This window comes from Mizuhopecten yessoensis, unplaced genomic scaffold (assembly GCF_002113885.1).
Source record: "Mizuhopecten yessoensis strain PY_sf001 unplaced genomic scaffold, ASM211388v2 scaffold4319, whole genome shotgun sequence".
Lineage (NCBI taxonomy): Eukaryota > Metazoa > Mollusca > Bivalvia > Pectinida > Pectinidae > Mizuhopecten > Mizuhopecten yessoensis.
In genome coordinates this window covers 5207-15432 of record NW_018405486.1, presented here as the reverse complement: position 1 = coordinate 15432, position 10226 = coordinate 5207, and the positions used below count along the sequence as shown (strand labels likewise).

The 10226-nt window shown below is 35.7% G+C and overlaps 1 protein-coding gene across 1 annotated transcript; it reads right to left on the bottom strand.

The window, feature by feature from the left end:
- Positions 1 to 430: 430 nt before the first annotated feature.
- On the bottom strand, positions 431 to 9212 carry LOC110448799 (sodium-dependent glucose transporter 1-like; the record flags this gene model as incomplete). Its single annotated transcript, XM_021495244.1, has 5 exons — positions 431 to 1734; positions 3851 to 4136; positions 5649 to 5854; positions 7981 to 7997; positions 8966 to 9212. Coding segments are annotated over 5 exons (1787 nt in total), but the record flags the coding sequence as incomplete, so codon positions are not given.
- Positions 9213 to 10226: the final 1014 nt, after the last annotated feature.

The window sequence follows — 10226 nt, the reverse complement described above, 5'->3', positions numbered from 1 at the left end:
TATCACATGTGTTCGTGAGTACAGTAACATATCACATGTATTCATAAGTACAGTAACATATCACAATTATTCGTGAGCACAGTAACATATCACACTTATTTGTGAGCACAGTAACATATCACATGTATTCGTGATTATAGTAACATGTCACATGTGTTCGTGAGTATAGAAACATATGTAACATATCACACTTATTCGTGAGCACAGTAACATATCACATGTATTCGTGATCATAGTAACATATCACATATATTCGTGAGTACAGTGACATATCACATGTATTCGTGAGCACAGTAACATATCACACTTATTTGTGAGCACAGTAACATATCACATGTATTCGTGATTATAGTAACATGTCACATGTGTTCGTGAGTATAGAAACATATGTAACATATCACACTTATTCGTGAGCACAGTAACATATCACATGTATTCGTGAGCACAGTGACATATCACATGTATTCGTGATTATAGTAACATGTCACATGTGTTCGTGAGTATAGAAACATATCACACTTATTTGAGAGTACATCAACATGTCACTCTGATACATAAATGTGAGACGAAAACAAATAAATAGCACTTTCATATCTTAATGTCACAAGAATCACATTCATCAGACATTTTAAGATTGAGCAGGGACATGTAATTGCCCTAGCAAATAAAACTCGCATGTAATGTTTCTTTTCTTGAAGGAATTTCAATTATTGACACCTTGCTTTGATTTCCTAGATAATATAAATGCAATGCTGAAAATTAAAATGGTCATAACACTTTCTATAACAAACAGATATGTGAACCATTCTGACGTTTCTGCTAAGAGGTGGCTGAGTATTGGCGGATTAATTGTGGCTCCAATAAATGCTGCTACAAATAGCGCAGACGCCACCTTACCAGTAATAGGGACAAAACACTCGTGCGTCCAGGATACAAAAGCACCTGGAATAGGTCCGGCAGCCACACCCACTAAAGCTGAACACGCCCACATTCCGGGGCTCCACATCATTCGCGCTGTAAACGCCATTCCTATGAATGAACAAATCAAAATACTGAACAGTATTCCGAGATAAACATCCAAACGACAGATCCGTACTATGAAAATGGCGGTAAACCGGCTTAATACAGATGCAAAAAATACGATGGATGTCAAAAATGCTCCCTTTCTCGTTGTCCAATGCAGTTGTCTGACACAAAATATGGTTAGGAAATCACCGAAGGTGTAGTCTACAGAGTTATATACGGCAAATAGTAAAGACATCAATATAAGGTTAAACAGTTTCCGTTTAGCACCTAGAGGTCGTTTCATTTTTACTATATTTTGTTCCGCTTTGTCCGTATTACTTGTCTCGATAACCTCTGACTGATTTGTATATATACTCTGAAAATTTTCTCGATACACTATCCAAATCGTCAGTAGTGACACAAACGCTAAAAATGTTAGAATGGCCGTTATGGTATAGGCGATGTAAAAATTCGAACTCCCTGGCTGTATCAATGAGGTGTTATTCTCTAACACTGATTGCGAATTTAATGATGCGTTCATATCGCTTAATACGTATGAAGTATTCGCTTGTATAGTATTTGTAAGATATAGAGGAGTGTACTTCTCAGTGAGAAAGGGTGCTGAGGCTAAGGGAGATAACACAGACGCCAGAGAAAATCCAAAAGCCAACACTTGCAAGTACGATTTCGAATTATTCCTCCATATCCGCACTCCCTCGGCGAACGTAACTACAACAAAAATAGTATAACGGAGGTAATATATGAACAATGACAATGACAAATTTGTATTCTCGCAAACTGGTTACAGGTAGAGAATTTACACACACATATATATAGAACAATTTGCATATAAATCATGGTGTTAATGGACAGTGTTAATTCGCTCCAGTATGTGCTTAAGGAATTGTATAAGTGAAATTAATTCTTCATTATTGACATATTTAAACAATGTGTTGAACTTGAAAGTACTATGACTTTCAAAGTAATATCTAGACATAAATGTTTTCTGTTTTGCAGTATTTGGTGATCATTACAATTAACAAATAATGATATTCGTCCCCAATTTCATTCTGGTCGCAAATAATGCATTTTCTGTCTTCTCTTTGGATGTTATTCCATCTACCACATTCAATCTGAAATTTAGCATTACAAATTCTAAGTTTTAAAATAAACATTTGCTAGTCTTGGAGGGAGATTTAGCGGGTATTTTTTTAATACTAAGTCATGTTTATAAATTCTGTATTTAGTCCCTTTAAGTGAATTGAAAACATCGCTTCTCCAATTATTAATGAATTTGTTTTTGAGTGTATTGTAAACTGTATTTTTCAACCATTGGGTACTTTGGAATTAACTTTCAAATATATGTATTAAATTATATTCATCAAGGATGTTCTTAATATAATTAAACCATTGAGTATTATAGTTATAATGATCTTATACATTTTATTTCTTAATTTATAAGGTATTGGTTCTGACAATTTGGCCCCAAAATCAAATCATTCGAACTTTGATATTTATACTCAGAGGAAATCTTCCTAGTTCTCCATACATCATGCAATTGGGTGTCAGTGTTTTCACCTGAAGAATATGTTTGCTGAACTTCAAATGTAAGCGTTCTAAAAGCTTGTAATCACAAAAAAAAAAAAAAAAAAAAAAAAAAAACAGACTGCACAACCATACAACATGACAGGCTTTATAGCTTTATCGAACATATCCAATTTACAGTCAATTAATAGAGTATGGTCAGCTGTCACAGACTAGCCCTAGTCCTATATTTTATACCATTTCTATATATTTTTATGGTGGATTATTATATATTACACTGTTATTTATTGTGTAAAATGGAGGATTTATGAAGTTACGAGGCTTGAAAAAATGTTTTATTTACGCCTGGATGAGGAAGGAAAACAGTACTTGGTTAGAGTTCACATGAAGCTGCTTTGAAGTTCGCTTATAGGATGCAAGATGCTGACTTTTTCTTTCATCACCCAATGGAAGCAAAAACCAAGATGTCTTCAACATGAATGCAACTGTGGAACAGTTTGTAATAAATACGATATATATGGTAGGCATATGAAGAATAATTCTAGATGTGTATGCGTAATAAAAGCAATTCCACATATTTGTGTTCAATTTACTTTCAAAATTGTACGATATGACATACGAGGGTCATTCAATAAATCTTTAACTACAATGCTCCCGTACGAACGGGCAGTAAAAATAGTTTAGCGCCTTGGCGGACAGCAAGAGCATATAAAGAACAACGCTTGTTCAAAATTGTGACATCAACCGACAAGAATTGAACAAGTTTTTTCGTGATCGGATGGTATGCACTCCTGACTAGTGGCTTATTCTCAATGTACACTGAGGGTTAGGGCTATATCTGAGATGAGCTTCTTTATTAAAGGACGGCGTGTTTACCGATAACGCCAAAATACATGTAGATACATTGTACCTGTTGAGCAGCATTAAAGGCACCTCTGCCGTTGCATTTGTCATTTTTGTTTGACATTCAATGTGCTATACATATATATCATATATACATGTATTAATGACAAGTACTCAGTTATTGCTTACTTTCGCATAGTCTCAAACCAAATGTGTTTGAAATGCCACGAGCATGACTATCTTTTTAACAAACAAAACACATCGTTTTTTCATTTTCATTGATAGAACATTCATATAAAAAGTTGGAAAGAAAAAACCAATCGTCAAAAAATCAATATCTTTGTTCATGCTTTAGGTACATAGTGCATTTCCCATCGTTTCTTGCGTTAGTCTCTGAATTTATAAATCAAGAAGGTAATTAGATTGATGCACGTTGCAGACAGGTTAATACACTTACTTGTATCATATATTCCAAAACAGAAACCTTGTATGAAATGGGTTGTTGCCATAACACCATATTCTGAACACCAGGGGATGACAGCAATGTCGACACTTGCAACGGCAAAAATGGCGGCAGATAGAAGTGGTATTGGCAGACGACTAAACAATATGGCGCAGGCAAGACATCCGATCACTACGCCAGCGTAGTAGATTGTCCGTAGTATTCCCCCTTCGTCAAGACTCGCATTGGTTATACGAAGAATGTCGGAGAAGGAGGGACCGATCTGAGCTTTCATCCATCCCTAATTGGTTACAGATAAAACAGCATTGCAATGTCAGCATATGCAGTGTATAAATGTAGTTACGATTTCATTTGGTAAAAATAAACAAGTCCTTTCCATTTTAGTAAAAGAAGTAATACATGATTTACTAATTTAACATTGTAAGTTCAATACGATTTGTTATAGTTTACTTTCTAACTTAATGTTACCTCAGTGTTTGCCATGCGTGAAGACATATTCACCATGCATTATGTCGCTGATGGCAAGTACTGGCTTCCCATTAGTATTGACGACGTGTAATATTATGATCCGTTGTGTTGGCATTTATGATGTGTCAATATCTGGGTTTGTTTGTTGACACTTTATTCTAATTCATTCGAGATGTAACAAGATATTTGATTGGTCAACCAAAATAATTTGCGACAGTATAACCACGATATACCGTCCGCAAGTCTTTCTCGTTTGCGTATGAAGCCCGGATGGCGTTTGTTATCGACGTTAATGACCCCGACTGACCCTGACTCGTCTCGAATAATAGCGCAACCCCGAAGGATCAATGTAGTTCCGCCTTACTTTGGCTATTCCTGACGTCATCAATCCACGGCAAAGTGACCCAGAATATGACAAACACTCCAAAATGTCTTACCATCGTCGTTTCCTTTGGCAGTTTTGGCTTATATGAATTATAATGGAGACAACCATACTTTATTGTGAAATTTGCGGCGGTATATGGTGATTATACTGAGTTTTACTGGCGACGCGGTTATATGGTGATTATACTAAGTTTTACTGGCGACGCGGTTATATAGTGATTATACTGAGTTTTACTGGCGACGCGGTTATCCCCTAATTCTAATTTGTTCATGTGTGTTGATGTTGTAATAAATATGTTTTCTCTATTTATTGACGTTGTGAAGTTTTCTGTCACTATGGCGTAGGCTGAATTTGTTTGCAGACGCTGCTGTGTGTTTTTTCCTGGTACAACTTACATTGATGACAGTTTGTTTATATGCGAACTCGAAATATGTTTTAATTTCAATCTTTAGTTATTGGGATAAGTTTTGGGATTTTACCAAATCTTTTTGAAAAAACAACATTTTGTTTGAATACAAGTACTAGTCCTATTTACATCCTCGATACTCTAGGGGTTATCGCTCATTTTGATCTCTGCACACCTTGATTATGTCATAGCAAAAGTGAAGGCATGTGGCTAGCTATTTAAGTGGTCTCGGGTAAAACAAATCCTGACAAATCGCGAGGCTGATACCTGTACTTTGAAGATAATAGAAGAGCGACACCCGACTTCAAAGCCAGTCAATTTAACAGTTACGCGACCGTGATATTCTTTTAATGTACATCAAACGCTAAACGTAGTGCCCACTCAGCCTCCCATTTCTCTATGACATATTCGAGGGGTGTAGAGAACGAACATGTCCCTTATATGTTCAGAGACACATATATATTTCCTTATCACTCATATCATATACAGTGCTAGGATGACAGAGATATCGACAAAATCTGTCCAGTATTTACCAGGAGCATGTACGAAAAGCACTGGACAATGCTGTAGGAAAACTTGGCACGGAATTTTCGGTTCTTCTGAAGCTTCCGGAACAAACGCTGATGACCTCTGCACCAGTTGTCCGCTTTTTCCTGCTCACCGCTTTCTTGATAAGGCGAACTGTGTCGGATGTCTACCGTACGCGTGCTGATGAAACTTTCGCGTTCTTTTTCCATACCTACAATAATAATAAAAAATGAAAAGAAATAGATTTTTTTTAAATTTCAGTTTATCGTTTCTGCAATAGTACAGAAAATCAATCGACTTTTAGAAAATCTGATGCATCTTTCTGTTAACTGTTTTATGCCTATTGATATTTTATAACACACGCATGTTCCTTATATCATTTTTGATGTTTCAACGCATTTTAAGTTGTAAGACTATAAAAATATGTGCACAGAAGTGCACAGTCTTTTCGTTATATACCGTGTAACCTCAAAAACAGTAATGGTTATTCATTGAATTTAAAATGACAAACAACACTTTTATGTTTATAAAAGATGAGTTTTGATCAATTTCTGAAAAGAAAAAAGAAAAAAAACCTCATTACTCTTCGAATAAGCAAAACAAATCACCTAATGAGAAACGAAACTCTTGGCTATATCATCAAAACTACGTGAATAAGAAAATACTATCCGGATGCTTTCACAACGTAAATATAACACTATTCAGTTTTCTGATGAGATAATAAAGGAAAATAGAAAAAAATGGAACCTTATTGAGTCCTTCGATTTTAATGTCACATATATGGGTGACGTTTTGTTTATTTACCTAACAAGACCTTCAATTACCTCTTCGATTGTGTATTCCCCCTGGACTTGAAAAAAACTACAAACTTGTTTGCTTCAGCCTCTTACCTCGACTCGATCTTAACCTATGACTTGACCGTACATATATGACAAACGGAAGGATTATAAATTATCTATCGTAAACTTTCCTTTCTTGATAGTTGCATCCCTGCCTTTTTTCAATATGTTTCAGTGAGGTAGCACTATAAAGTCGGTATCAGTTCTGAGCTATCAAAAGGAGGCAAACACGAACATATCGCAGCCTCCCAAAACACACACGCACACACTACATGTATGCATCTTGTACACAGAGGAGGCCGTCCTTAAATGACCATAGCTGTTGAAATCAAACCAAACCAAACAACTACGGCGTTGACATGTTGTAAATATGATACATGCCGAAAGCTGAGCGACACACTCACAACACAGGATTTCTAAAGAAGCAATCTCTGATGAACAAACTCTATCATAAGTTGCTTTCCTTTTGTTAATTTTGTCAATAGGATGCATTTAATAGCTTCTAGAATGTTATGATAACATAAATGCAATATTTTGTCTTATCTACCACTCATTTGATAAGGGTTCAAATATAAACATGTGAATATCATTAGCAGATAAGTGTCTACATGCACAGCTGTGCATATGCTACCGAGGGAATTGGTAACTGCTAAATAGATCACAAATACCATACAAATACAGTTCAATACTTATATTTAAGTTTTCTCTGCCTCTTATGATCTTTTTAACCTTATAATTCATATCTAAAATTAAACATGCCAGCCTTATCGACGGTCCACACAATTTCGTTCAATAGTTTGAACAGCGTATTGTCGCGTGCTGATTGGCAAACAAAGTAGTATTTTAAAATTTTAACAAACACTTCAATTTTAAATTCAGTATCAATACAATTGCGTATGATATGTCTATAGGGTGGTTTAAAATCAATAGAACTCTGAGCTGAAAGTTAGATTTAAAATTGTTTCGATTTTTCCCCGGAACAAATTTCGCGCATGGACAAAGACAGTGAACACCGTTGATTCCGACCTTGCCCTTCACGAGGGAGTTATTTTTGGAAGTTAATTCGAACTTTTCTCTTTGCTCATTTTGTGAAGAATCCAGGCGTGAATTTATTTGTTGATTATATGGGAACCTCACAACAGTCGGTAGATTCTATAACAGCCTCGTTATTTGACATGTCGTCAGAAACTGGGGAAACCGTGGATGCGAGACGCGTGAAACTGATTAAGTTTGAAGTGAGTGATCTTGCGACGGAGCATAGGTTTGCTACTAATATCTGAAATGTGTATGTGTGCTGTGACTCATATCAGTAGGGCTGTAACATATGTGTCAGTAGGTCTATAGAATATGTGTATTTCAGACATTTGTAAAGAAGCCCTGTTGATCTCACACCAATCTATATATTTTTCAAAAATTAAAAACAACAGGACCAGATATAATAGTGTTATTTGATCTTCAACAGCAGCTGTTCCTGTTTTAATTATATATCAGGTCTCACCAACAACAACGGGAGATCTTTAATTATAGGGGAAACATCATAAATATCAATTCTGGTTTGGTATTCTTTTAGATATAGAAATTAAACAAGAATGTCTGTGGAGTTAAATGTTAAGGATTGTATGTTGCTACATCTATGACAAAACAGTTGTTAGCGTTTAGGGCTACATGCATGTGTGTATTGCATGACCAAACGGGATGTGCATTTTCTATTCAATCCTTTGATCTATTAAGCCTTAACTATCTAGTTATGCAGGTCTGAGGAAACTGAAGCCGGTTACCGTGATTCATATAGACGTGATTCAGGTTTCGACATTGAACGGAATATTTTTTTCAGAATTGTCAATGTTTGGCATGACGTTCGTTCTACTGAACTTAAGACCATATTCGGTAGTGAAGCGGACGTAAAACCTATCAATCAATCTTTTTTTTTGTGGTTCAAATATCTTTATATATAATCGATATATTTACAGATATATTTTTATACTTATACATATGTAGAGTTTACAGTCAAATATTTACATTACACTTTTAAACAGATAATATAGAATATAACAGCACTACATAAGAGTTCACAATCGAGTATTTCACTACTTATACATAATGATTACATTTCAATTATGTTACAATTTTTAAACATACAACCGTCAATGCATATTAATTATATTATTTTTATATTACATTGTTTGGGCCACCAAATACAAGACAAGTTAACTTTAACATTACATTTCAAACATGTTAAGAAGTTAAATCCATCAATATAAACTGTACATTACATTTACTAATCACTCAATACAAATACATTAACAATATTCAATTATTAAGAATAGTAAAGTTTAGTAATAGCAATCTCAAATTGGCCCCCCCCCCCCCCCTCAAATTTATATCATATCTCCAATTTAAAGTTCAAGTCCAACAGCCAAGAGGCACACATTTTTGTTGTTATCTATCCCAAATGTAAGAGATGTGATTCTGCATTGGCGTACTCCATAAGATCCATCGTCTGGTTCTCCCTGTGCTCCTTCAGCTGGGTCTGTCGACTGCTGATGTTTCGGTATCGTTTCTTGCGTGGTCTGTTGACTCCTCCTGCATCTCGTTGTATCCTGTTGATCTCGTTGGCTTCCTGAATCTCCTGGAACACTCTGATGATGGCGAAGATGTTTGGGTGTGCATGGTGAACCTTTTTCTGCAACTTCTCGTGCCAGGCCTCTAGGTGATTGGTGGTGCGGGGTCCTTCAGTGTTGTAATGGTTCCAGATATGACCATCTCCCTCGATCCATTGGGTTACGACGTCCGTAATTTAATAACTATTGATATTTAATATTCTTAAAATACTAGAAAATGAAATAGCACATTTCATCTTATCATATCAGCAACACAAGGACTACAAAATGGATATATTTAATACTGAATATATATATTTATATATATGATTAATATTTAAATAATTTAAGTTTTAACATTTGTCATTGCAAATCTGAAAAAAACCTTATATGATAATGTATTATTAAAGTAAATATGATAAAACACCACCTTAGATAGCAGGGTTGACCACGGGTAAAAACACAGGTAAACACAGGTAAAACACAGGTAAATACTGCCCATACTACTTAGAAACAGACTTTAATCCTTCTAACAACATTCTTCCACCCATGTTATTTTAAAAAGTGGAGGAAACGAGAACAGGCACCTCAGAGTGAGCTTATTGTAACCACATTTGCAGACCTAAATCAACTACCATTGGAACAATGGGATTATGTTGTATTCAAGATATTTAAGTATAATCATTGAGTTAGCATTGCCTAAGCAAACTGAGTCTTGTGGTATAATGACCACCACTATTGCATATTGCGATCAGCACATTTTCATTGTTCGACAAACTTTAAATCAAGCATTTCTAAAAGAAATCAAGCTTGGTAGAATACAAAGATATCAATTGCCGATACTCACAACGATATGTCCCATGTTGTCAGCGTCACATGAGTACACGGTCAAACATAAGTAGCCGGTCAAACATAAGTACCCAGTCACACATAGCACCCAATCACACACGAGTACCAAGTCACAGACGAGTACCCAGTCACAGATAAGTACCCAGTCACACACGAGAACCCAGTCACACAAAAGTACCCAGTCACAGACAAGTACCCAGTCACAGACGAGTACCCAGGCACACTAAAGTACCTAGTCACACATAAGTACCCAATCACACGCAAGTACCCAGTCACAAACGAGTACCCAGTCACA